The sequence below is a fragment of the Athene noctua genome, chromosome 15 (assembly GCF_965140245.1).
Source record: "Athene noctua chromosome 15, bAthNoc1.hap1.1, whole genome shotgun sequence".
Lineage (NCBI taxonomy): Eukaryota > Metazoa > Chordata > Aves > Strigiformes > Strigidae > Athene > Athene noctua.
In genome coordinates, this window is record NC_134051.1 from 5,472,628 (window position 1) to 5,499,759 (window position 27,132).

At 47.5% G+C, this 27,132-nt stretch overlaps 1 protein-coding gene across 1 annotated transcript in view; it reads left to right on the plus strand.

The window, feature by feature from the left end:
- The first annotated feature begins 19,746 nt into the window (after positions 1 to 19,746).
- The window catches only part of CACNA1H (calcium voltage-gated channel subunit alpha1 H), a 255,390-nt gene continuing 248,004 nt past the window's right edge, over positions 19,747 to 27,132 (plus strand). Inside the window, exons 1-2 of the mRNA XM_074919769.1 lie at positions 19,747 to 19,870; positions 20,187 to 20,476. Of these exons, the coding sequence (XP_074775870.1) occupies positions 20,202 to 20,476 (275 nt within the window). The 5' untranslated portion in view covers positions 19,747 to 19,870; positions 20,187 to 20,201. The remainder of the gene's footprint in view (positions 19,871 to 20,186; positions 20,477 to 27,132) is intronic.

The window sequence follows — 27,132 nt, forward strand, 5'->3', positions numbered from 1 at the left end:
GAAGAGCACGGACCCTGGCTGAGGAGGAAGGGTAGGTGCAAGCAGTGTTGAGATCCCGGGAGTTCCTTGGTTATAACTGCTCCAAAATCTACCTGCACTAATTCCTTGGGGCTGGAGGATAGGAACAAAGCTGTTTGGGTGTGCCGTCCCTGGGCCACATTGAGACCCTCTTGAATTAATAATAACCAGTCCTGTGGACAGAGGATGACCTAATTTCCATCAAAAGAACTTGAAGGATGCAGGATTTATCTAGCTTTTGGGGCAGAAGTCTTATTTTCTGTTCTATCACTTATCTAGCTTTTCTTGTTGAGCAAGTCATTGAATCTTCTGGAATGTCAGTTTTTTAATAACTTTGAAGAGCCATCACTTTCCCTTCTTGTAGGGCCACAGCATGTGCTGACTGCTGAACTCTCATGGGGCAGAGCTTTTTCCCATCTGAGTTGATGCTTTTGTTTGCATGAAAGTGCATCATAAAAACACCTGATTTATACTGAAATGCAACTTTTTAACAGCTGAGCTCTCCATTTGGACTTTATAAGGTCTTCTCATACATATTCTGATAGCTGCAAGAGCTAGCATGTCTGTTACTGAATTGAGACTTTTGATGGGAAACTTTAGCATGGGGCTTTGTTCCAAATAGGGCTAAAGGGGATTTCTTTTAACAGTAACCTGGGTTTCCTCTGGAGTGGAAACTCTGATGTTCAACCAGCACTGATGAATAAGTTGTTGGAAGTTCAGCACAGCAGGTTGCATTTTTTTCAGTGTTCACATGGGTGTAATACATCGTATTGTAAAGTAAATCCCTTGACTACTCAAACTAACGTGCTCCAATTTCATTGGCATTTGGCCTACTATTTCAGAAAGGAAAATGTCACTGCTGACCTAAATAAGATTTGCTTCTAAGAGGCTCTAGGGTGAAAACCTGCCTCCATCAAAATCTAGAGTCAGTCCTTTCATGGATTAGAGTGGAGCTAGCTCCATGTTTTCAATTCAACTTTGTGCCAATTAAAGGTAATAGGCTTCCAGGGTAGTGCAGTCAGTAATGAAGGGTGAGTCTCCAAGTTCCAGAAGGTCTGTTTTTAATGAGCCTCTTGAAACGTGGATGTGTCGTGGAACACCTTGTGTCTGGGCTGGGACTGTGATGGGAACAGGTTTTATTCCGGATTTTTGTATCTGAGCCAGAAAAATCCTAGGAGCAGATGCTGTCTTTCAGCTTTTCCAGCAGAACCCCAAACTGTGAAAGGTGGAGAAAAAGATATGGGATTGATCAGAAAATTAAACATGGGGAGAAGCAAGGATGAATTTCTCTAATCCTTCTGAGCAAGCATGGGAAGAAACATTCACTCATTTATATTTGTATAATATAAATATGCTTTATTCTAGTAGATCTGTTTAGGACAAATTATTTCATTTCATACCTTCGATATGAGGCTTTGTTTCCAAAACCAGCTGGGCCTTTTGAGCATAGATCTGGGAACCAGGACACCACCAGGTTCAGCCATTGCCAGGCTGAGCAGAGGACTCTAATATCCCTGAACATCTATGGTCCTGTAACACTGGGACAAGAAAACCTGCTCCAGAGTAGTAAGCAAAAGAACTCTTAGGTCCAGAAGGGTTTTCAAAATGTGACTTGTGGGGCAAGAAAGCTTTGGGAATATTTGGTGTCTGGTTTTTGTTATTAATATAAGGCTGTGTAGTTGTGTTTTGATGGAGAAAAATATCCTCTTCTGTCTGAAAGCCATATCTTCAGGTCTGGGCACAAGGTCAGGTGGCAAAAGAACCAAGAAGACAAGGGCTTTTGGTGACTTAAAAGAAAAAAAACCAAACCAAACATAACACTTTTCAGGCACAGTTAGAAGAAAGAAATGGGGAAGGAAAGGAATAAAGATGGATCAGATCTTCTTTTACCAGAAATGTTTGAGACTTCCAACTTGTATCTGTGCAACCCTGCTGTTGTCTGAAAGCTGGTGGTGCTGGTGCCCCTCCTGCTGCCCAGGGGAATGAAATCCCAAAGCTTCCAGAGAAAACTGCTTCATGGAGTGGCAAGGTCATGAAGCATGGAAATCAAGTAAAAATGAGGTTGGCTCGGGAGGGAAAGTGTGACGGTTCCTCTCCAGATGTGACAGAAAGGGGCCAGGCACACACTGCTGCACTTAACCCCGTTCATTGACTGGAACAAAAAGTATTTCTCCTAGATGTGCTGCATTTCCTTTTTTTTTTTTACCTTACCCTATGAATAACACTTTAAAAAGCTGACATTCTAATAAAAGACTATTAAATCTTGCTGCTTCCGCTGTAGAGCAGGAATAAGTCAAGATAGACGTGACTGTGGAGAGGGAAAGAAGGCTCCAAAATATGATGGTTTATTAAGCATTTCACCCTCAATATGTTTAATATTTATGAGGCTTCTGTCACTGTCCTACTAACGCTCCCTGAGACCACAGTGGCAATAGGAAGGAGCCTTGAAGCAGAGTGAAATGTGTCCCTGGCAATGCCACCTGTGTGGGAGGCTTCTTTGGCTGTTGCAGTGTCAGAAAAAGGGATGAGGAACAGCTCAAGCAACCCCAAACCCAGGGCCAGCAGCATCAGAATTTCCATCTGGTCCAGGGTGATGCCTTGTCTCACTGCAGCATCTCCTCCTTTCTGTGTCATTGTTACCTGAAACAAAAGGATGCTTTGGCCAAGCACCGGAGCCCTTCCACATGCAGGCACCATGTAGTGTGTAGCAGAAGGTGGTAGGACCTTGCAGGTCTCTTGTTCTATTTCTTAGGGTCATGAAACAATTTGGTCTCGTTTGACCCACTCTTGCTCCCACTTGTTTAGAGAGTCAGATAGGCACCTCACCACACTTATCTGTGGAACAGATTTATTTTTTTTCTTGCTGCCAGCATAACGCTTTGTAGATATTTCCTAGTAGCCCTGAAGAAATGATAATGCAGGCCAGTAGAGGAGGCAGATGAATTTGCTGGCAAATTTATTTAAAGATAAATTTAAATTAAATTACACTCAACTGGCCGTCCTGCCACAACAAGAATTCTTCCTTGAACTCAGCCTTTCAGATTATCTGGAATAAACATGAAGTGGCCCAGGGCTGGTAACCCAGCTAAAAAGGTTTTGTGACCCCATTTCAGGTTGAAAACCCTAGTTCGAGAAATGCTGAGCTTTCTGGAAAAATAGCAGCCTTGCTTATAGTGGTCTGAAGTGGAGCTCTGCGTAGGAAGGAGGCACAGAGCTTTCTCTGAGATTACATAAATGCAAAGTTTGGACGAGTGAAGGTAACTGCTTCCATCACCTGCACCATATTGCAGGTGTACTGCAAGGGAAAGGGAAATATTTTACTTCTGGTTGCTGTGATGAGCTTCCAGCAGTCCTGGGGATTCAGATGTGCCCTGGCTTTTTCCCACTTGCAAAAGTGCTTCAGTGGAAGATGTTGGGGCAGTATTTTTTTTTATTCCAGCAGTGCCAGGTCTTTACTCTGGGTCCTGCCCTCTTGGAAAACCACACAAACATTCCAAGAAGGTGATTTGGAAGCGGGAGGGAGGGAGTCCATGCAATCACAGTGTCCCCTTAGGTTTTTTATGATTGTTAAATAAAATTGGAAAAATGGAAAATTTTGGAAAATAGGTTTGCTTTTGAAATGCATACTTCTTCCTTCCATGGTGCGAGAAGAACCTGGAGGGAGAGCACAGGGAGTTGTCTCAGCTGGGGGCTGCTCCCCCCACACATGAAGGGGCTGGGGCAAAGCACCACAGAGCCTGCGGGAGGAGGATGAGTCAGCTCTTAACTGAAATAGCCAAAAAAACTTATGTCTGCCATAGAAAGATGCATACTGGAGAGCTCTTCTAGATGGCAGGAGGTCCTTTTGCTCTTATCTCTTAGATTTATCTCTCCACTGCCTCTTTCTTCATCTCTTTGGAACCTCTGGATTCAGCTGGTGCAGTTCAGATCACAGATGTGGGAAGAGGGGGATAGACTGGTGGGGTGGTCGGCTCTGCCCTTTACCTCCACATGATCCCTTCAATGTGTTTTTTATTCTGCTGAAGTTTTTAAGTAGACGTGGCTGAATTATTCATAGTGCATAAATTAGCTCATGGGCACTGTCTTTTTGTGACTGTTCATCATGGAAATTTTTTTCAGGTGGGATGTTCACTGCTTAGAAATTCCAGACAAATTTGATGCAAGTTTCCAGCAATTTGCTCAGACCGTTTATTTAAAGTAGGTCTTGGTGGTCTGCTCAGGATGTTTTCTCTCTCCCAGGGGGTGACTTCTGCTCTCAATTGGATAACAGCATATAGCAAGTGCTCTTCCTGCAGGTTTCAAGCAAAACTAGCTATTGTGGACCAAAGGATTTCTTGCCTTATCCTTATGAGGAAAAAAACGTTAGTTGCACAAGTTGCTATCAGAAGGAAATGGCCAGGGCATAGTCCTGGGAGAGGTAAGTACATGTGCCCCTGTGCAGGACCTTGTCTGTGTTTTGGGGGCCTCTACTGCATCACCCTTTTTGTGTGCAAAAAGGAAACTTGTGATTACTTCCATAGCCCTTGGTTTATCAAATGTAAACAGTTTGTAGAGAAGATTTTAAAAGTTATCACATGCTTTTGTCTTTTTCCTAATATTCACAGTTCTATTAAAAACTTAATTCCCAGAAAACACTGCCATTGCCCCCTTCCATCCCTTCAAGTTGCCTTCAAATTCTCTCTCCACTGGTTTTCCCACATTTTAGGACCTGGGGACTATAATCACGCCTGCCATGAGTCTGCAGTCCTTCCTAACACCCAGGCTTTTGCTCCCCTGGTAGCTCTAAGGTGCCCCATGCAAAAACTCCCATCAAAATGCAGTTCTTGATGGTCTGTATGAATATATAACTATTAACACTTGTTGTAAGCGTGCTTTAGTTTGGGGGTTTTGCTAAATAATATCCCAAATTCTCTGTTCTGCTGCTCTCAGTGGGGACTGAGGACGTGTGGCACTTGGCAGGGCTCAGTCGTCAGTGTGCTGCAAGTCAGCACAGAGGCACTTTCAGCCCCAGCTGCTCCTCTCCTCCCTCTGCCACAAAGCTCTTGGGTTAATTTTTCTGTCTCCTTTTGATTTTTTTTTTTCCATCAAATTATCTTGTTGTTGCACTGCCCACACTTGTTAAAGGTCAAAAAATAAATACTGTGCCACTGTCTTGTGTATCAAAGCTGCTTTCTACATTAGCTTTTCATGTGTTTTCAGACCATTAAAACTGTCGTTTTGCTCTTTGCTTTTGTGATCAAAGCATCATTCATGCAGTAATCTCATGCAGAATGTGCTTTATCTCTCCCTGCAACTCTTGACGCCTCCTGTGATGCTGCTCTTGGAGGATGTTTCTTTTTCTCCAAATGCTTTTTCCCTTCTTTCTCTGCTCTGGCTTTGGTTGTGCAGTGCTCCAATGGATCAACTGGGGAAGGAAATAGTTAAGTTTTTTTATAAGAGGGAGGGAAAAATGGTAAAATGGGCCTTATTTGTTCTGTAATGGGACTCCTGGTACCACCGTAAGCAGTTACTGACTGTTTGCCAGTAAACCTAGCAAATAGAAAATTGTCTTATAAACTGTTTTTAAAGGCTGAAAGGTCATAAAAAGGATTTAGCACTATCGCTGGAGACAACTTTGTTTAAACAGTGTCATTAGTCTCTTTGTAGGCCTTTTTATAGTGCTTTCTCCCTTATTCATTGCTCTCTTGTCTTGGTTTTTTTATTTTATGTTTCTTTTTCCTTGTTCAGTATTGAACTTGTTACAATCTCCTGAAAGCCACCTCAAGCAGAGATGGGTGGGTGGGTAAGCCCAGGACAGGGCTCTGCTGTGCAGCTGTTGGGAATTGGGGTCTTTAAGGAAAATGGGAAGGGAAACTCAGATTCCTAAGGTGATGAAGCAAGGATGCCTCATCATTTTTTGGACTGTGTTTCTCAGAGTCAGAAATCCTAAAAGCTTTGTGAAAGGAAGCAGTGTGACAGAGTGAGACCCTCGTGGTGCTCACATGAGCCCGGACAACAAAAACCTTCAGAGTTCACACAAACTCACCCGGTTTTCAATAGCAAGCAGTGCTACAAGGGGCAGGAAGCAAAGGGGATTTAACTATATGAAAATAATTTAAGTTTGAAGCAGACCTTGGTGTATTGCTGGCCTGGAAATGGGGGAATCTCTGCAGAGGGATCCTGAAGGGGCTGAAGCTGGCAAAAAAAAGAAGAGTCTGTTGGCAAAGTATTTTCACAGATGTGTCATTCAGGAGTGGTTCATATAACTGAAGAATGGCAAACAGAGTACTCCGTATGAAAGGAGGAGGAAAAGCAATCCCGGCAGCAACTGGCCTTTCACAGTCTGCAAAGCTTTAGACAAATTGTGAAGGAAAGAATAATGGGATGAAAATAGGACTGAGTCCAATCCAGACTTACAAAGGCACATTGAAGCTGCTTGTCTTGATATTTTTATGTTGGTAGGGGAACTGGTTTCCTCCACAAAAGAAAAATAAATTCCTTCTCCAGTTGGCTTTTGGTTAAGTAATGTTTCGGGGGTATTTCAGTGGATGAAGAGAAATGAATCATCTGTGCTGAAAGACAATGCTGGTACATGAAGAAGTGAGTATTAATAGGTGATAAAAAAAATATTCATCCTGGAAAACAGGTTCTTAGTCAGAAGAGAGGCTTTTGCTGGGGCTGAAGACCCTGTTGGCGATCAGTTTGAGTAGAGCTGGGGGGTGCAGCAGTCACAGGAAGGGCTGGAGCAGCGGTGTGGGTCTGTGTGTTCCCCAGGAGGTCCTTCCATCCCCCCAGGTACCACCAGTGTGATGCCAGAGCCAAAAGGGATGGTGAGGGAGGATCAGCAGGACTGAACAAAGTGAAACTTGATGGAATTGCAAAGGTTTTCATGCAAATCAAACCTAAGTGCCCAAATAAACATAGTGCAAAGTTAAGGCTGTGAACATGGCTGAAATGACCTTGGTGAAGACCAGGACTGCTTGCTGCAGGTGATGTGTAGTCCTCTGCCAGCTCTGTCCGTACACAGCCGTGGGTATTTTCATCTGATCTATGCTTTGCATCAACGAATCTGGGATATTTGCTGTGACGCTGCTGAACGTGGGCATCACCTGATAGGTAATGGGATAAATCACTTAAATCTCCGCTTTGCCCTCATTTATTTCTGTGATATGCTTATATTAGAAGACTGTTCCTTGGAAGCAAGGTCTGCCAAGTGTTCGGTTGGTGAGAGCTGCCACAGAGCTGCTAGGATGCAGGGGTTCCTGCAGGAACCAGTCTGGTTCAAAGAGCATCAGAAAAGGCACTATGTCATATACCTGCTACTGTGCAATGTGAGGAAGGAAATTTCCTTTTCTATCGCTACTGCTGTAGTTTTTGGCTTGTATTGTGTCTAATTATTTTTTTCTACATTTGAAGGAAAGACCTGAGTCCCACCTGCCCTTCTCTGCAGGATTTTCCTGTGCTCCTGGAAAATGAGGTTGCCAGCAGAGGGCACACAATATATGAATATGTAGATCCTATATAGGTCCTGATGGTAACTGCTGCCTCATGCTTGCCAGCACATCCTGAGCTCCTTCTCCAACAGGAGAAAAGGAGGCAAGGAGAGAAGTGACTTGCCCAAGGTTGGAGAGCATCGGGAGCAGAATGCAAGTCTTGCATGGCAAAACTGAGATATTCACTTAGTCATCACAAGAGGGCTTTGATTTGGTTTAATTTCCTTCCTTCAGACTCTATTTTCAGTGTTTGGGGCTGCTTTCTGGGTTTTTCTTTTTGCCTAATTGAAGGGGACTGAGGACTCACACTGAGGCCTTTAAAGTCTGAATTTTCAATGATCAGTAGGGTTTTTTGGGGTGCTCACCCCAGAGCTGTCAGGGTGGAGAGATGGAGGCAGAGGTGACCTTGCTGCAGCCTCCCCTCCTCCTAGTTCCATCCCTATCAGAGGGGACATGAGAGTGTAAAGGGTCAAACAGGGGGATCTGCTGACCTCCTTCATCCTCTGCCAGGAACTGGGGATCCTTGGCCAGGAGTTAGGATGTGGTGTTTACCGTGGTGCTCAACCCTCTGCAGCTTGGATGCCTGTGTGCCTCTGTTAGTGCATGCACCAAATAGCTTTTTGCCCTTAGAGGCAGAGGTGTCCCTGAACCACGTGTGTTTGTCAGCTCTTACCTCCTTACTAGACAGCTCCGATCAAAAACAGTTTAGTGTGCTTCAACCTTTATGAATGGAAATTTCCCCCATCTCCTCCCAGGTCCTTAGGGTTTCCAAATGTCAAGTCATCAACTGCAAATGCTGTTTGAAAATGCTTAGCAAGTTGTCTGTTGGCATCCGTCAGTCACCAAAGATAACCAGTTTGTTTTCTTACTCCTCAGTATTCCCTCCCATCAAAGCTCTGGAGACGTCATTAGGAGCAGTGAGCTCTAGAGCCGGGTTAACAACTGCTGAGTAGGTCTTTCCTGCATAAATAATTTGCTTCTCTGTTTCTGTCTGTGCCATGAGCTGAGGGCAGCAAGTCCTGCCTCGGCATCAGCAGCTCAGGGGTGGAGAAGGTGCTGGCTCTGAGCACGTGGAAATGGTGCTGCTCCTCTTGCACCAGCGGTTTCTGGAGGAGAAGCAGCAAGCGGGTGGACCTGGTAGTGACCCCAGAAAGTCTTGCACCGTTCTCCAGGATTGGATATGCCAAAACAGCAGTGCGAGGAGAGTGGGAGAATAACGATGCTTGCAGCTGTACCAGATCTGGAGCTTCAAAGCTGACACAAATGAGGCTGTGATGGGCTCTGAGCCCTCTTCTCCCCCACTGTGGTCAATATGGGAAGTCCTGTGCAATGAAGGGACTATGCTACATCAGAAAGCGCTTGTGTGGCAGCTTTCAGTGTAATAATCAGGCCCTGTTATGAATATTCTTCTGGTTATTTATCCACCCAGAATTTCTCTGCAGGGTCTGGTTTTCCTTCTCTTCCCACTACAACTCCCCTCCCAGATCCTCTGCATTATTACAAAGAACAATTCAGTTAAATAATTTCAGAAAATAACCCTGACAATTGTACCTCAGCTTAAAACAAAGGGCTGAAATTGTCCCTGGGAGGTCCTTATACTTATCACCTAAAAATAATAATTCTAATTAGCTTCCATGCCTGCCCTAGGGCCCAGCCTAATAAATTCTAATGAACAGTAGCTGATTGAAATATACCTTGTATGTTATTTAAAACAGTAAGTGCGCTCCACTCCAAGGGAACAGTTAATGATGTTGGTGGGTCACTGGCAGATTCTTTTGCAGTGAAAGAGGAGGGAGGTTGGAAGAGCAGAGATCTGATGTTTTCCACAGGGCCCTGGGGGTGGTGAAATGCTGACTTGTAGACTGGCGAGGAAGCCTTAACTAATAGAAATGTGTCTGTCTGCAAATCTTCAAGGCTTTTGGTGGTTGGTTACCAAGTGATCTGACTCTGCTTAAAATAGCAGTAAGGATGAGGTAACTTGGGTTTGAACTCCTGTTAGCTGCACAGTTTAAGATGAGGGAGCCTGGATGGAGCCAGGATGTGCCCACTTCTCTCCCCATGCAGACGCAGGCTGGGAGAGAATAAACTGTTGTAACTTGCACAAAGCAAATGAGAAAGAAGTTATCGATTAAAGTGGGATAAGAGGCAGCTTTAGTCTTGTGAATTACCCAGATGGCAGCAAACATGAAAGCAAATCTTTATATGTTTCAGATGCTTTGCAAATGGCCTTCCCCCCCCCCCCCCCAAAATATATGTTGTACCTCTTGTCCTATAAATCAAATCTTTTGAATTTTCAGTTTTTCAGCAAGCTAGATTTCCTTTAACAGGAGAGATTTTATTGGTAAAAACACCTGCTTTTGTTACAGCTGTTTCTCTTTCCCTGCTTCATCTTACGAAGCTTGAAGTAGCTTCAGGTGACACCCTCAGTAAGATGGTCTGGAAGGTGACCAAAAGGCCCTGGTTGCCCCCAGGGGTAGAGCTGCCCAGAGAGATCCACCTGCAGCAAACACTCCTCAGACAGCTCACAGGCCGGGATGCGTTTGCTAAAATGACACCCCCACGTTTAAACACACACATCGGCCTCTTCCTCTCGGTGCTGCCATGCATCCGGACTCTATTACTCAGAAATATGTTTTTTCCTTTGCATCCTGATGTCTGTTTAACTGCCCCCACCAAGCTGTTCTTTGTCCTGCAGATATGTTTAACCTATTGCTTCTAGCTTGTTTGCACCTTTATTTACTTGCCTGCCTCCATAGGTCTATAAATAAGAACGTTTTCACATATGGAGCTAATGAAAGGACAAAGGTGAGCTGGAGTTGGACTTTTAACATTCATTTATCTTTGGTTTGCAGAAGACTTGTGCTTCTGCTAAATTTCTGATACAGATTAAGCTGTGTGGCTCCTAGTTGAGCTAGCCAGAGCCTTGCTTCTATAAGCATACTCTGTCTTTTTAAGCTTCATATCCTCTTCTGTGTCTGTCCCCCACATCTGTTGGAGTCCCGCAACATGCAGAAAAATGGGTGATGGAAAACTCCAGCATGCCACTGGTCTGTACATGGCCATCAAAGGGTTGCCCCATAAGTGACACCCTGGAGGATTTTCCCTTAACCACTTCTAAATTACTCAGCAAAGAGGATTTTACGTCCTCCTTCCCTTCTAGGATTACCCTAAATAATTCCTATTTTCTTAAGTATCAAGAGTAGAAAAGCAAAGAGACAGTTGCACGGATTTCAGCTAGCAACCCCTACGTACTTGGGTATGTGGAGGATTTGCTCTCTGGTTGCTAAAACCTGTCGATGCCTTTTCCAGCAGTCCCTGGAAGCGGCGCGGCTGTTTAAACACATGCTCCACGCACACCTTTGCCTGGCTGTGTGGGTGTTGCTGTGTTCCTGCTTATCTACAGCTTGTTGCTGTGAACATCTTGTGACACTGATGGAAATGCTGGTTGACAGCAGACATGGGGAGACCTTTCAGAGTCAGTTTTGTTGTCCGTAGGCTTCGTTATGGCAAAACTATGTTGTCCCTAAGGCTATAGTAAGTCTGGATTTTCTCAGGAGCTTTATCTGGGCATAACTTTAAAGCTCTGGGGTTCAGAGCTGCATCTCCAGCAGACGTGCCCATTGCATGGGTGTAAACCAGTGCTTTATGGCAGCAGTATGTTGTGGCCATGGAAGATTCCCATCCAACCTTGGACCTGTGTTCACCTGTACCTGCTTGGGAAACCCTGGGGTCTGTGGAGCTGAAATAATTTTGACTCTGCCTTGTGTGTTTGTCCCCCACAGGTATTGCTCTGATCTTCTGGGTCTTGCAAGTCTTGGAGAAGGTGATGTAGAGTGGGTGTGCTTCACCAGGACAGCTGAGCTCTGCACCCCTCTGGAGTTGGCCATCCATCCCAGCGTACTCTGTACGGTGCCGTGGCACAGCCAGGGAGGAGAAGGCTCAGTGTCTCAGGCAAGGTTTGAAAACAGGGACGTGACTGCACCCGGCCTGGGCCCGGCACGTGCAGCTGTTCAGTGTCTACTGCCTGTGATTAAAATAGCCAACATGCTTCTCGTGTCCCACCGCGCTCCGGTTTGCACAGGCAAATCCGGGCACTACAGCAGCAGCCGGGGGTGCAGCCTCACACCCGGGGGGCTCTTGGCACAGGACCAGCCCTGGCCAAGGGCACCACAGCAGCTCTTTCATCCAGACGTGCTTGGTGGGGCAAGCAGTCGGACGGGCACCTACAGAGCTCTGTGGTATGGTGCAGGTTACTTTAAATATGTATTTGGGAGGGGGAAGTTAACAGTTTCATGAGAGCAATTTATATTTTTGCTGTGCGTTTGGTCCAACTCTTTCTAAACAAATTACTCATTTAACTTGGTTTGTGTAAAAGAGATTTTGATAGACTGAAATTTTGGCCTTACAGCAATAAAATCTTTTTAAATACTGCACAAGCTGAAATATTTTTGGCTTTGTTAGCTGTCTGGAGTGATGAAAGGATTCTTTCGGGCAGCTCTTTCTTATGTCTTTTATTGGTGGGTGCCCCACAGAAAGGGAAGAAAAGATGCTCTCATGACTTCCCGATACTCTCCATAGGTTTGCAGTAGTCCAGTGCCCACTTTCACTCACCTCCTTGGAGCTGGAGATCACTCAGATGTTGCCAGCATTAACTGTCTTCTTGGAACGTGCCCTGATGTCCAGGGAGGGAGATACTAACTTTGTAATTAGGTCTTGGGGGAGTCTGGATCCACTCTTGGCTCTGCCACAGGTTTCCTGTGTGACAGACCCCCACCCCCCAGGTAAATTCTGGGAATAAAATGTTGTCTTTCTGAGGATGATAATGCTTTTGTTTTCCTGCTCTCTGCCTCACCAGACTGTCAGCTTTTTGAGGAACTTTCTGTGCCAGGGACTGTAGGAATGGCTACAGTACTGCAATTTCCCCCAAGATCTGTAGGAGCCACCACGAAACAAAAAGATAAAGGATAACAGGAGCACACATATGAGTGAGTGGGCTCACTGTAGTCGTCCCCCCCCCTCCCGAGCAATGGGGAGATGAGATCCCAGGGCTGTGCAGCACTCGGCCTGGCAGTGCTGGTCCTCAGCAGGCTGAAAAAAGAGGAGCGGAGCAGCACTGGGCCCCTGTGGGCTGGGTCCACGGCACGCGGGCTCGCGGGACACTGAGCATCACACAAGAACTTTGGGTACAGGAACCCCGAGTCGTGGGCTGCAAACTACAGGTGTTTGGGCTTTGATTAAAGACCATAAAGCCACGTCTGTTGCCTTGCCGTGCAGGGTGGCAATGCAATAAATCAAGATAAAATCAGCAGAGTGTTAAACAAGCCATGAGTGATTTACAATAAATTGTGTAAAGAACATTATATGGCTTTCATAGCGTGAGGAAATTACTTTTGGAGAAGGATGCGGCACTGCTTAGTTTTTGTTTCCTGTTGCATTTAGAGTGAGTTTTCACTCGTGTCTGCGCCATCCTCCTGCACGGCACCGAGCCCAGGGCAGGGTGGCCGGTGAAGCAGCCACTCCACGCTTGTGCATCCCTCAGGCTACCTGCACGTGTCCTGGCTGAACAGTTTCCTACTCGGTGGCCAAACCTCTACAGCAGTGCAATATAAAGCAATATTTTCCCTCTTTGGATACACTCCCTTACCTTGCATTTGCTGTACAACAGTTGTCTTTGAGGGTTGGGAGAGAAATGTCAAGCAATTTAACATGTAGAAGCAGTATCTGCTTGCTTCCCCTCTGTGGACACCTAACAGCAGAAGTCTGGGGGTCCCAAATTAGGTTATTTCTCATGCAAAGCATCCTCTAATATATTCAGCCCATACATATTCTGTATTCCCCTACTATGTTAAACCCTATAATACAGTCAGCTTTTCAACATCATCATCTTGGGTAATTTATTTAAACTATTAGCAGATATTTAAAAGACTTCTGTCCCGTAAGATTTGGTTCTTAGTGCAACAAAGGTCATTTTGTCCAGTAAGCTAGCTAATCTGCACCATCAGCAGTTTGCTTCAGTGATTTCAAATATTCTGTCACATCACAAATGCATTTACCAACATTATAATCAACTAGAATAATTTTATCTCTGAATGGGCCTGACCTACACCGAAGTCCTTTACATTAAAAAATTAATTTTACTTTATTTTAAAACTGCTCTGGTGCCTCTTTGGTTAAATTGTCTTTTATTTGTCTTTAATTTTCTGTCATCTCAGTAGAAGAGGAATAAATTTTCAGTGAGAAATCAGATTTATGCAGCCTTTGCGGTTTTAAAAAAAAGTATTTTTGATACTGGCAACAAACCGAAAATTCATTATTTTTGTCTCATCTTGCCCATCTAATAAACAAGTGGGAATGTACCAGGCACCTGTAAAAGTGGAGCTCCTTTCATTCTCACTGAATAAGACTACAGAGCAATCAATGAAATTAAAGGATATGAAATTCCAGCTCCTTGAAAGGGGAAATTATGGCCATGGTGACTTCTTGCTACAAGCAGTGTTATTTGAAATATTATTCAAAATGCAGCCAGGAAATCTGGCTCACCAGAACCTGCACGATTGTTAGCAAAGGTGTTGGGAAAGTGCTGGCAAATGGTGCACGGTGCTCAAGTCAACCTCTGAGCTTTAGGGATGAATTTATTTGCAAACCTAAGTGTGGGTCGGGTCCCAGGGATTTCAAGGGGGCAACAACCTGCACTTATGGGTCTCCTCTGGAGAGAGATGCTTCAGTCCACAGATCCATGAGTGAAGGAGGAGAGGCACCAGTAAGTTATGTGAAGGCCTGAGCATGAAGGAGGGGAAATTAAATATCAAGCCACAAGCTGACATGACTTCGATTGTCAGAAAATGCACCTGAGGCTCTTGGGCACCTTGACATTGCTTCCTTCTTGCTGAGCTGGTGTCCACATCGAGGAGATGGGGAGGAGGTAAGGCAAAGGGGGAATGGGGAGACCAAACTTGTCTTCCCCACCCAAGGTGGTCTCTTCCAGCTTGGGGAACTTTTTCAGGAATGCAGCAAATGTCACCGCCAACCTGGTAGCTCCTCTTCTGCCTTTTTGGGGTTGTTGGCTTAGAACTAACTTCACGTGGAAATTATTTTTATCAAATATTTATTATGGAAATATTCTATTTAAAACATGTGCTAAAACCATAAAACATGAGAAGGCAGATCTGAGCAATGTATTTTTTTTTTTCCTCAAGGACTTGGAGAATATTTTGCACAGTTATTTTGAACAGTTTTTATATTTAGCAAGCCTAAACATGATATGAGAACTAAGTAAATCAAAGCGGCAAACACAACAGAAGAAAGAGAAGCCACAATGCAGTTTTTGAGCCTGTCCAAAATGTGTGAGTTTGAAATACTCACTTGGATGCATTTGGAGATGCTGTGAGACTGGAAACACAGTGCAAGGTGGGTGAAGGGTTCTGAAGATGAACAACCTTGTGCTGCTTTAACACAATGCCAAAAGTTTTAGGGGACGCTTTCTCCTGAAAAATTATATTTTTTCTGGAGGATAAAACATGAATGGTGTTATAAAACACAATCTCAAAAGAATGATATTCATTGAGGCATCATCCCAGTTTTCCTCAGGATTTAGGTGGGACTAAAAACCTTTTTACTTCTTGTGTGGACCTCTTGGTGGTTTTCTGCAGGTTTGGCTATAGAGAACCTGAACATTGCTCCACAATGGCATTAAAACCTGGTATGAGACTATGGGGAGGGAACACTCACTAAATCGCTGAAGGCAAGGAGAGAAATTCTGTGTCTGCTGCCGCCGCTGGAATGCAGATCAAGAGCTGTTGTAGGGACTTCGAGATACCAAAACCACATCAGGACAAGCCAGTATGTTTGCTGGGGCTCCTTGCAGGGCTGTTGCTAGGACAGCAGGCTCCTTGCAAAGTCACCCCTAAATAAAGGGCCGAGAAGTGTGTGTGTGATATTAGATTAAGGAATAGGATGGGGCACTGCACATGGCAAAATCAGTGGAGAAGGATGGGAAAGGGCTGAGATGGGAGGAGGAGAAGAAAAAAGGAGCGAAATCCTGGAAGTTTTGACAGAAAAAGGGTGCAGGCTCAAGGTGGGAAGGGAGTAAGTGTTGCAGCCTGGCATTCTGTAGCGAGTGGTTGATGAAGGTATGTTGAGAGCAGTGGAAGAACTAGCCCTGGAGTAGATGTTTTCTTGTATTGAGGAAATGACAAATTATGGGTGAATTTGAAAGACATAAAAGTAAAAATATCATTTTGGCTGGAGACCTATTTATCTATCTATTTTAAAACACATCTTAACATCAGTGTATTTTAATTAAAAATACATTTTAGCACCAGCACAGCCAAAATGCCATGGTGCCAGTCTCCTTTTTTGGAAATTTCTCCTTAACATTTTGAATTTATTATAAATTCATTGTTTCTAATACAATTTCTCCCTTCTCTCGTCAATTTATTATCTGTTTTTCATTTCCCTTCTCTTTTGTTAATCTTTCTAAATAACTTTAAAGTGGTCCTCCATCTATTTAGCTAAATGAATTCACTCCACAGATACTCATTATTTTGAGGATGATTTATGCAAGCACTATTAGCTAGATTGTTCCTTGTTTGAAGGTTTTTCTGCAATCAGAAAAACCCAGATTTGAGTCAGCTAGAATTAGATCCAGTAAAAAAAATTATTACATAAAGTATTCAGCACCTCTGTCAGACTTCATATATAAGAGGTCAGCTTAATAGGCATAAAAACACAAAGAAGCTTTAAACTATGGGGCTGACCTATTGATCTCAGCTTGGGAAACGTTGTAGCGCCAAACCCCGAAAGTCAAATTGGAATTTATTCTTTTTTTTTTTTTTCCCAGCTGATCCTTGCTACTCTATGGCAAGAGGCTGTGCATCACGTACAGTCACAGACTAGGGCATTAAGCTGTGCTACGCCGCTTGATTTACTGTCTGGGTTTCATCTGACAGTACACTACGATGGCACACCCAGCACATTTTATAAATGTTGGCAAAGGCTCCTCTGTGAGCATCGCTAGCGAGCAGGGCGTGAGTCGCGCTGAGATGCCTGGTTCTGTTCTCACCATGCCTGTGACCTTGAGAAATTGATTTTTTTAATCCTAGTGGGGTGTCACCTTGGCAGTGCGTCTCCTTGGGGTTGCTCCTGGCTCAGGGCATAGCAGCCGTGAGGAGCATCCTGCCATCTTCCCCAGAGCTGGGCAGGCTGCAGGGCTGGAGCCGCTTCCTTCAGCGGGGTCCCTGGAAGGTTTACAGCCTTTGAGAGGTTGTAGGCAAGTTCGGAGGAGGAATATTAAATAGAATTGGCTGCTTTATGAAAAATACTTGAGACAACTGGGGATTTTCTTATAAAGTCCTATCTTGTCTTTCTGTGACAGTTCGCAAATGGCTGCTACATGCTAAATAACATCAAATGGGGAAGATCGGGCAGAAGGTGAGGTTAGGTGTCCTCACTCCATGTGCTGGCTGTCATGGTGGGAGCGAATCTGTTCAAACTGCTGTGACCCCGGTGACTCCAGGAGCCCCCTGAGTTTGCCCTGCTGAGCTCCCACCCCAGCAAGCACCCGGGATGGGTGGTGTCTCCCATGATGGGACCCAGCACCGCTGCCTTCCCAGTGCTCACACACCTCACTCATGAGCCAGGGACAGGGACCCCAGCTCTCCTCTCCAGTCTGTACAGTATTGGGGCAGATGTGTACCACTCCTGCCTGTCCACCTTGCACATGGACTGGAATACACCCAGGTGTGTGCCAATGGGGGACGATTTATTAGGGCTAGCTAAGAGCATTACACATCCCATTATGTCAGCTGTGATTTTGCAAGCCAAGTGCCCATTCAGGGTATACTGTGTATCTTCAGATTGGTATTGATCTTAAAATTTCTGGTGGTTTATTAATGACAGAAATGCTGTGGCCAGATCCTTCTGACTCACTCAAACCTGAAGAAGTGTCACTGCTGCCAGTGCAGTCGGCTGGAGACAAATCTGGAGTAAATGGAGCAGAATTGGGCCTACTCCTTCTAACCACTGTATGTGGGTTAAGCAGGAACTACGGGAGGAAGCAAATACTTTTGCCAACAAAATGTTGTCTCTTTTCAGTAACAACCACCTTTGGAATTAATCCTGATCATTATGGCAGGAGCCATAAAAAGCCCCACTGGGGTCATGACTGAGCCTATTTGCCAGGCTTCTTCAGAACCCTCAATTTTACAAAAAAAGTCTTTCTCACCCACCATCATTGCACAGAGTTCATTAATAAGGCCCTTGGCTTTAAACAGTCTCCATCAGGCAACAGGTTAAGACCTTGAAAACGCCAGGCTCCCCGTCTGGCTATGGAAAGGATGTCTGCAGCCTTGAGCTTCCACCGGGGCAGGGCAGGAGTCGGTGCTCCCGGACAGCTGGTGGGGAAAGAGCTTTGAAGATGGATTTGTTAGTCATGGGAGCAGCATCCCGCTCTCCTGACACGGAGCTGGAGAGGAGGCGCAGAGGAAAGTTTATTGCCTGAGCAGCTTCTGCTTTTGGGAGAGGGTCAAGAGGCGTCGCTTGCTCTCAAGGTTTGGCCTCTCCTTCTCCTGCTTCCCATTTTAGTTAAATCTCCTTTTCTTCTTGTAAAGGTCATTTTCCTGAGCAAGATAATTTATGAGTGGAAGACGGTTTGTTCAAGGAGAGCTTCACCAACTCACATACAAATCTTCCCTTCCCACAGTAATTTATGTTTTGCCCTAATTAGCTCGTATAAACGTGTGGAAACTCCAAGAGCAATCTCTTCTTTGCACGGTTCGCGTTTGCTTTTGCAGGCTGTGTCCTGCTTGTCAGAGGCATTGTTTGTCCAATAATAAAATTGCCACATACTGTTAATCACAACCTGCAAACATCTAATAAAACAACCATTGAAAGTGTGTATGTAAAACCATCTCTTCACTAGCCCCATTAGGCTCGGCTCTTTCTGCTTTGAAAGCTGCGTGACCTCCCTTTTCAATCAATTCCCAGTTATTAACCATGAAGAATAGCATTGGGAACTGCATTTGCAAATTGAATGTGGTGGTATATAATGAACTCGGTCTTTAAAACATTCCAGTTGAGGGGAATGTATCTAGCTAACATTTTTTAATGTCTCTTTCCCCCCTCCCTCCACCTGCGCTACATCCGATAATAATTCACAGAATCTGAAATAACTCAAAAGAATAAAACTTCCTAAGAGGAGTTCAAGGGGACGGTGCCTGTAACGACTTTCTATTATCTGTTTATTCTGATCCCTCCAAGCTAAGCCCTTGAGAAGATTAGCTACTCAGCTAAAAATCGCTGCAGTTTAAGAGCCGATCTTTATTTATTAAAATGCTCCGACCTCTAACTTGGGCTTATACATTTATTGAGGAAAACTAACGAATTAATGCCCTGGGGCCAAGCGGGGTTTCCGGGGGCTGGGGCAGCCTCGCAGTCCCCCGTGGGAGCGGTTCCCACGCAGCCGCCCCCCCGGGGTGGCGGCCCGGGACCTCCCGCCCTCGGATGGAGCCCGAGGGGGGGGGGGGGGGGGCTGCACCCCCACCCCTTTGGGGGTTCAAGGCTGTGGGGAGCCCGGCGGAGGTGGAGCCGGTCCCCCCCCCTCCCCGCGCTCCTCAACCGGCTTTGCAAAGTCCTTTCCGCCTGCCCTCGGAGGGGGAGGTGGGGGTCCACCTCCTTTCCCCCCCCCCCGCTCTTCCACTCGTGAGGGCGGTCCCCGAGAGGGCCTGGGTGACCTGCCCTTCGCCACGCATCGCCCGGAGCCTGAACAAAGGCAAGGGGAGGGCAGCGTGGCCGGGCGGAGGGGGGGCCATGCGGGCAATCCCCCCCTCCCCTCGCCCCCGACCCCCCGGGGGCTGCCCCGGCTCCTCCCGACTGCCCGCCCCCACCCTGCCCCGCCGGGCTCCCAGCCCCCTCCGCCTCCGCTTCTCTCCTCCCCCTCTCCTCTCCCTCCTCCCCCGGTAAATCCGAAGTTTCCTGTTAAGCACGGGCGAAGCTTTTGCAAAGCGGCTGCGGAGCTGCCTGCTCGCTCCTTGGGATTTACCGTCGGGAGAGGCTCCGCTCGGCTCGGGAAGGGCCCCCGCCCCCGCCGCCACCTCTTCTTCTCCTCCTCCTCCTCCTCTCCTCCTCCTCCTCCTCCATCCTCCATCCCCGCGGGCGGGCGGGCGCCGCACGCCGAGCCCCAGCGCCCCCCCCCCCCCCCCCCCCCCGCTGGATTTACGGGGTGGTGGGGGGTGTGTGAGTGTGTGTGTGTGTGTGAGTGTGAGTGTGTGCGCGGGGTGGGGGGGTGGGGGGTGGGAGATCCGGCACCCCGATTGCTGCCTGGTCCCATGTGAACTGGAAGGCACGGCTATGCTCCTGGGGACACCGCGCTCCGCCAAACTAAGGTAGGACACCCCCCTCCCTCCCTTCCACACGCTCCCTGTCATTTTTCCATCCCCAAAAATAAAAAGCCGGTGGGTGAGGGTACCCCAAGGTGGGGGTGGGGAAAGGAAGGGGGGAGCCCCAGCTTCCCCGGGGGGCGGGAGCGGCCGCGCCCGGGAGGCGGCTCGCCCCCCCCTCCCCCCCCCCCCTTCTTTGTTGTATCTGGAGCGCTGGGGCCAGGTGGGAGCCGCCCGGGGTGCGCCCCGCTGCCGGGGAAGAGGGGGGGCCCGCCGGCCCTGACCCCCTGCCCCCCACCTTCCCCCCCCCCCCCCCCCGCAGGTCCTGGCTGCTACCATGACTGATGGCGAGAGCCGAGAGCCGCTGCCGCGCCCGGCCGGCGGAGGCGAGGTGCGGGTGCCCATCACCGCGCCGCCCCGCCGCCCCGCCGAGCCCCCGCCGGAGGATGCCGGCTCCGGCCCCGGCGGCTCCCCCTGCCGCGACCCGCCGCCCGACCTGGCCTCCGAGGAGGAGGAGCAGGTGCCTTACCCGGCGCTGGCACCCACCGCCTTCTTCTGCCTCAAGCAAACCACCCGCCCGCGCAGCTGGTGCCTCAGGCTGGTCTGTAACCCATATCCTTTCCCCGAGGGATACCGCACCCACCCACCCCCCCCCGGCCGATTGGGACACCCCCCCAACCCCCCGGGAGCCCTCCCCGTGCCCGGAGCATCCCGTCGGGGCTCCGCGTCCCGGGGGCTCACGGCTCCCTCCAGCGCACGGGGATGCCACGAAGCCTCCGGGGTCCCCAGAGTCCCCCATTCCCCCCGCTCCCCGCCCTGCTCTGTGCTGGCCCCATACCCAACCTCAGGGAGGGGGATGTGGGGCTTCGCAGGAGCGGGACAGGCGGGGAGTGTGTCCCCCGCACCCCCACATGTGCATCCCACTGGCCTCAGACCGGGGGGACACACGCCGGGGTCCCCTCGGCTCCGCCAGCATCATCCGACTGTCCGGGGTGGGAGCGAGAGGGGCAAGGGCAAGGCGTCGGGCCTCGGCGTCGCGGGGTGGTCGAGGATGCTGAGCTGCAGCCCCCCCCAAACCCCCAGAGGGGAAAAAACCCCTCAACTCCGCTTAATCTCTCGGTGGGGCGGGAAGGAGTGAAGTTTAAAGACAACCTCGTATTTATGTTAGACTCGGTGGGGAATTTCAGACAGGCGCTGACCCTCTCGCTGTTTATATAAGAGAGCTCGGAGTGCATGTGCGCCGTCTCGTCGCAGAAAAATGGAGCGGGTTGGAGTTGGTTTGGGGAAGGAAGACACATGCCTCACTCCCCTCGGGTCTCAAAAACTCCCCTTTGCTTTTGTTCTTTTGCAACTTGCAGGAAAGGAAGAGGACAGTCAAGCCTCTAAATCTGGCCCCCTCCCCTGTGTCCTTTACCCTGTTTATTAATGTTAAATGAAAAAGAGCAGTGTGTTCCTCTCACTTGTGACATCCAGAAAATTAAATTTTACCCGAAATGCTTGTGTGCAAGCTGAGAGTTGTCAGTCTGTCTTGATAATCTTCAGAAAGTGAAGCTTTTAGCTTTGCTCTGCACGTCAGCTCAGAAGCGCTGACATTGTGTAGATAATTAATGCTTTTACCTATCCCTGATACCTGCCTGCAGTTTGCTGCTTATATCCTGCCGCTGCTATTAAAAGTATTATTTATTAATATGGTTATTATTGATCTCGCTTCAGTTAACCAAAGAAACCCATGTGCATCTGAGATCACTGTTTTCCTCAGCAACAACACCAAGTCGAGTGTTGTCGTTAGGAGGAATTGCACAATCCTCCCTAGAACGCTGTCTTGGTCTGTTATTAGGAGAAATACTTAGAGGGAAAACCCACAATTTTTATGGCCTTGGGTCTCCTCTCGTTTGAAGTAGGTTTACGTGAACCGTCAACATTTGCGGAGGTATTTCTGCTTTACACCATCTTGAGGGGGGAACAGAGCTCCTATACGCCTGTGGATGGAAGGGAGACATAAACAAGTAGTTGATCTCCACGGCGATGCTTTAGCCATATAAATATTAAATGTAAATGATGGTTCTGTAACGAAAAAAGTGATATACCTGGTGCTGGAGTGGCTTGGGGAGGGAACTGCGTTCCTGTTACAGCTGAGAGCGGGTCAAGACATCTCTTAAAGCAGGTTGTTGTGTTCCAAAACTTTGGGGGCAAGCGGGAGGGCGAAGCCTTCTCCTTTGGCTTTGCAGGGGCGTCTTGTTCTCGGACGTGGCACTCTGGGTTTGGCATTCCCAGAGCTGGTGCTGCCGAAAAATTAACCCGCAGCAGGAGGAAAACAAAGCAGCGTTGCACCGAGCAAAGGAGGTTTGTGTAGAAGAGGGTTCAGGTGTGCTCGTGCCACCGTAGGGTGAGGCTCTGCTTTTATTTTGCCTTTCAGCATCTCTCCTAAGAATTCACAGGAGAGCAAGTTCCTTTACAAAACTTATCCGTCTGGTATAACATTAGATGGAAATTGTGACGGTTGGTTAACAGCGAAGCAAAAATTTAATAAAACTACATAAGCCCTGTGTTGTGGCATTATTGCTGTCAGAGCTGGTGTGTTTTAGTTGTAGCAGAACAAAGCTCACGACGTATCGCAGCAATAGGTTCAAGCTCCTTGCTGGGATTTTTTCCCCCTCTCCCTCTCGCCAGCAGTCCCACGCGTTGCAGTGAGAATAATCCTTCGGTGTCGATTCTTTAAGTTTCTTGAGGAGAGCACTCGCATCGCTGGGGGTGACAATTTCTGAAGCTGCTTAACGGAGCTTTGTCGTGCAACCTCAAGGCCAGGAGATGTGTGTCTTGCTCAGGAGCCGGTGCTGTTCCCCGGGTGGTGCCGGGTGTGTGTCAGACCCCTGGCAGCTGAAGGTCGGGCAGCCTGGGGACAAGTGCCACTGCTGTGAGTCTGGGACACTTGGAAAGCAGCGAGACAGGGAGACAGCTCGAGGAGGAGTGTGGGCAGATCTGTGAGATAAGGGCTGAGATTCCCCAGGCGCCTGTCCTGGGAGAAGAGTAACTTGAAAGAGAAGATGGCAACACAAAGGTGGATTCTGGCCCGTTGTGCCGTTTTGGTGACTCTTCCTGTCCATCCAGAAATACAAATCCATAAACCACAATAATGAACTTTACGTTTTCATTAAAATCTCCCTCTGTGACAGAGGGAAGGGTTGTGACTCTGAAGTCTCCTAAAATCTGACTCTGAAGAGCTTCACTGAGGTGCTCGTTCACCTGGGAAGTGCTAACCCTGTCTCAAAAACAGTTTCTCTCCCACGGTGGTGCTTTTTCTTGCTGGGGGTGTTGTCCTTTAATCTCTTTGGGGTTCGTTTGGGAGGGGGCTGGAGGGGAAGGTCTCTGTCCATGCCCCCCGATGCTCACATCCGTCCTCTCCCTGTGCTCTCCACATGTTTCCCGGTGTGGGAGTGCATCTCTGTATGTCTCCCCTAAGGTGTTTCAGCTCCAAAACTTGTGCATGCTTCCCCCTGCCATCAAGCAGAAATGCTTCACCCCCATGTCCTTGGGCTGCACACGGAGTTGTGTGTCCAACGCACCTTGAGAAGCGAGGTCCCATCCCGTGTGTTTGGGGTCTGGTTCCTGGCAGGTCCCTGTTGGCTTCTGGGGGTGCTCCCATGGGGTGCTCCTGGCAGGGAGCTGCATCCTGCCACGCCGCGGGGTTGGCACTGCGGACCAGGGAGCATCAGCATCCAAAAAAATAAACTCCCCACGGTTTGGGGAGTGCTGTTGAGTGCATCTCACACAGGGCTCCCGGCAAACCCCAGATCGTCTGAACCCTGAAAGCTGCCCGGCCGCTCCGAATATTTGTTGGTAGCAGAGATAGCCCAGACCTGTGGCCCGGAGCAGGTGGAAATCCTCCGCGGCTGGGCCAAAAGCGTGGTTTGCCTGCGGCTTAAGCAGAGGGGGTTACTGCCAGGCTTAGAAATAGCTAAAAAAAGCTGTTGCCTGGTTCTCAGGGGGACAGGTGGGGTGGAGATCAGCTTACGGGGCAGGGAGCCTGCCTAGCCAGAGGCACGCATCCGCCCAAAGGGCTGCACATCGGGGGGAAAACAGGGGAGTGGGCAGATGTAGTAGATGAATGTTAGTGTTTTTAATAGCTGTCCTGCATTTGGGAACGTTAAGAACAACCTGGAAAAAATCCCACACTCCCCCCCCCCCCCCCCCCCCCAATTTGCATGGGTTAGTATTAATAAAACCAGCAAACTTCTGAATTCTCAAACAACAGAACGCAAAAGATCTGCAAGGAACTGATTTTTCAGTGCCTGCTAAACTTTGTTTAAAGGAGCAGAAAGTGTTTGGACTGGCTCTGGGTCTGATTTTCACAGTTGACTTTTGTCGAGCTATTTGCTGTGTAATGTCATTCTTCAGCTTTCTGAAGTGATGGCTCCAGCACAGGAGCTCCAGGGTTACCTCCAAACCCAGATTCAACCAGAAAGTCACTCGTACGAGACAGTTTAGAGCAAACAAACAGCCTGACTGTAGTACTTTTGATATGGGCAATGGTTGAAGTTGAATTTTCACTCTCAAGTTATATTGTGTCTTCCCTCTGTTATTACTGATTTAGTTTTAATTTGCCTTTTTTTAAAAAGATATATAATTGGAAGCAAACTTACTTATTTCTTCAGTCCTGGATCTCCTACGTGGGTTTATTTATAGAGGGCTGTGGGTGGGTCGTTGTGTACTTGTGTGCACGTTGGGTGGTATAGAGCAGGATTTTGGGTTTTGTGATTCTGTGAGGTCCTTCCTGGCTCTTCCCAAGTGCCACCGTTAATTAACGGCTCTACAGAAACACGGATCTATGCCCGTATCCAGACGGGTGTTTTCTTCCATATATTATTTTGCCGCTTCTAACATACTGATCAACGAATTGTTGAGTCACTTTTTGTCAATCCCTAGATGTCCCTGCACCTCGGGGGGGATTTGGGGGTTTGTGCACGTGTAACGCAGCGACGGGCTGGGGTGGCGATTGGCAGCTGGCACTGTCCACGTGCCTGAGGTGGAGCAGTTGGGAGGAATGCTGATTTTGTGTCTGTCGCCAGTACGTTGTATTGCTGCAAGGGATTTTACTGTACAACTAGCTGGAGAAACGGGCTGTAACCCGGGACGTAACGCACAGCAGCGATTAAACCTGCTTTCCATCACGGTGCCGAGTGTCAGCTTTGCAGCACGGCTTTGATAAGGCTCGAGCAACTTTGCTGGTTATTTAGTGATTCATAAAAACATTCAGTGATTCATTATAGGTTGAATTCTGTGTGCCTTAGTCAGAAAAAACCATCCCCTGATTTATTTTCTCAAGTGGCTACAGAGCTTGTCAGTGCCAGCTGATTTCTGTGGGACTTGGCTCTGTTCTCCTGTTGGGGTAGAGCCTCTGCTTGCATCAAATCTGGGTTTTAATTTTTTTTTTTTTTTTTTGGTGAAGTTCTTCTCCTCTCAGCACTTGCTGGTTGCACTTACAAGCACTCCAGGGCAGACCTAATGTCCACAATAACATCCTGTGTGTTATTTCCAAGCATTCATCAGTATAGGTGTCCATAAGTACGCTTAGATGGTAAAAGAACATTTCACGCAAAATGGTGTATCTATCTGCTCTGTTTTCAACACTCTAGTCTTCGCTCCATCTCCCCGTTCATCATACTGGGCTAAGCTGTTTGCTCGGCGGTGTTATAAATTGTTTTCTGACACGAAGCTTGCAGATCTCTCCATTCCTTATTGCACAATTGATGTGTTCTGGCTCCTGCGTCTGTGGGAACATTGCCATTTGTGATTTGGGGGGGGTTATACTGAAGCACACGGAGGTGTGGGTATAAGTGACCGGGTCTGGACTCATCAGTTTGACAAACTTCATTTGATTGCTCTATAACAAGCGTGTATCGGTTTTGAGGAGCTTTATCAGAAAACCTTTGCTTTTAATGTGTTCTTATTCAGGCTGTATCCTGACAAGTGCAATGGGAGGGTTTGACCGAATCATAATTTGTCATCTCCGAATATAAATATTGCAGTTAAAATATTTAGCGTGCTGTGGAAAAACCCGTTAGCGAATAAATGTATTTCTGGTCTCATCCTGGGAGCTGCTGAGCATCCACGACGCCCACTGAATCTGGTGAGAGGCGCAGGTGCTGTGCACCCAGCAGCATCTCCCGCTGAATGACAGGCAATTAGGAAACATAAGGAAGAAAAGTCTTGTAAATTGTAACTCGTCTAAAAATATGTTGTCCACATGTGTTTTAGCTCCTTTCATTTCAGCGTTGTGTTGGCTCAATATCTAATCAACAGTTTAGTCCTGAGTTTCGTCTTTAATACCAACAGAAGCTATCTTTGTTGGCTTGTCGTGGTCCCTGCATCCCTGGCACTGCCAAAAATCATCTCTGACCTCTGTATCGCACCCTGAATTCTTTAAGCACTGCTCATAGCTTGTACCTCCGCAAAATGCCTTTTCTTCCTGTCTTCTAGCCAAATTCGGGAGTATGGATCCGTGTTGGAAATCCCTATCCTATAGCCAAGCTGCTGGAGTCTGTGATATTTAGGAAAAATGTCAGCGTAAGCGGCAGCGTGGGCAGGGGGGTGGCTGGTTGCTCAGAGCAAGGTGTTAAGCTCTCTGCAAGCTTGGCTCCTGTTTTCAAAATGAGTTTTGCAACAACAAAAAAAGAAAGGGTTAGAAAGCTAATTACAAAAATACTTTCAAAACAGATGAGGTTTTGCTGAAGCTCTTTGCGGCAGGGAATGACGGTGTATGGTAATACCTGTATGCGTTTGCAAGTGTGAGTGTGGGGAAACCATGAAAAAAAGATTCGAAGCTGGTGCTCAAGAATGGAAATGTGAAATTGTCTGATGAAGTTCACTTGTAACATAAAAAAAAAGTCCATCTGAGCAAAGTGTACAAAGTAATAATAATACTACTCAGTAAATAGAATCGTATTTAACCCCTCCTCGGCCCCAGCTCTGATCAGCTTTACTGCCTTTCCCTTGGAGCCGCTGGCTGCGGTTGGAGCCCCCGACCCCCCGTTCATCTGTCCCTGCTGCAGTCGTGTCTGGGTGCCAAGCTGAGTGTGCAGCTCGCCAGAGTTTTAGGGATTTATCTCAGTATTGTCCCAAGTCAGGGTTGCAGCAGGTATCTCTGACCAGGTTTAATTCACAAATGCTCCTAGAAAAATGTTGCCTGCCTAGTTTTTCCTCACCCTTTAGTCTAGTTAGTGCTTTTATTGCTACAAAAGCCAGTGGATTCAAAAATTAACTCCCTCTGC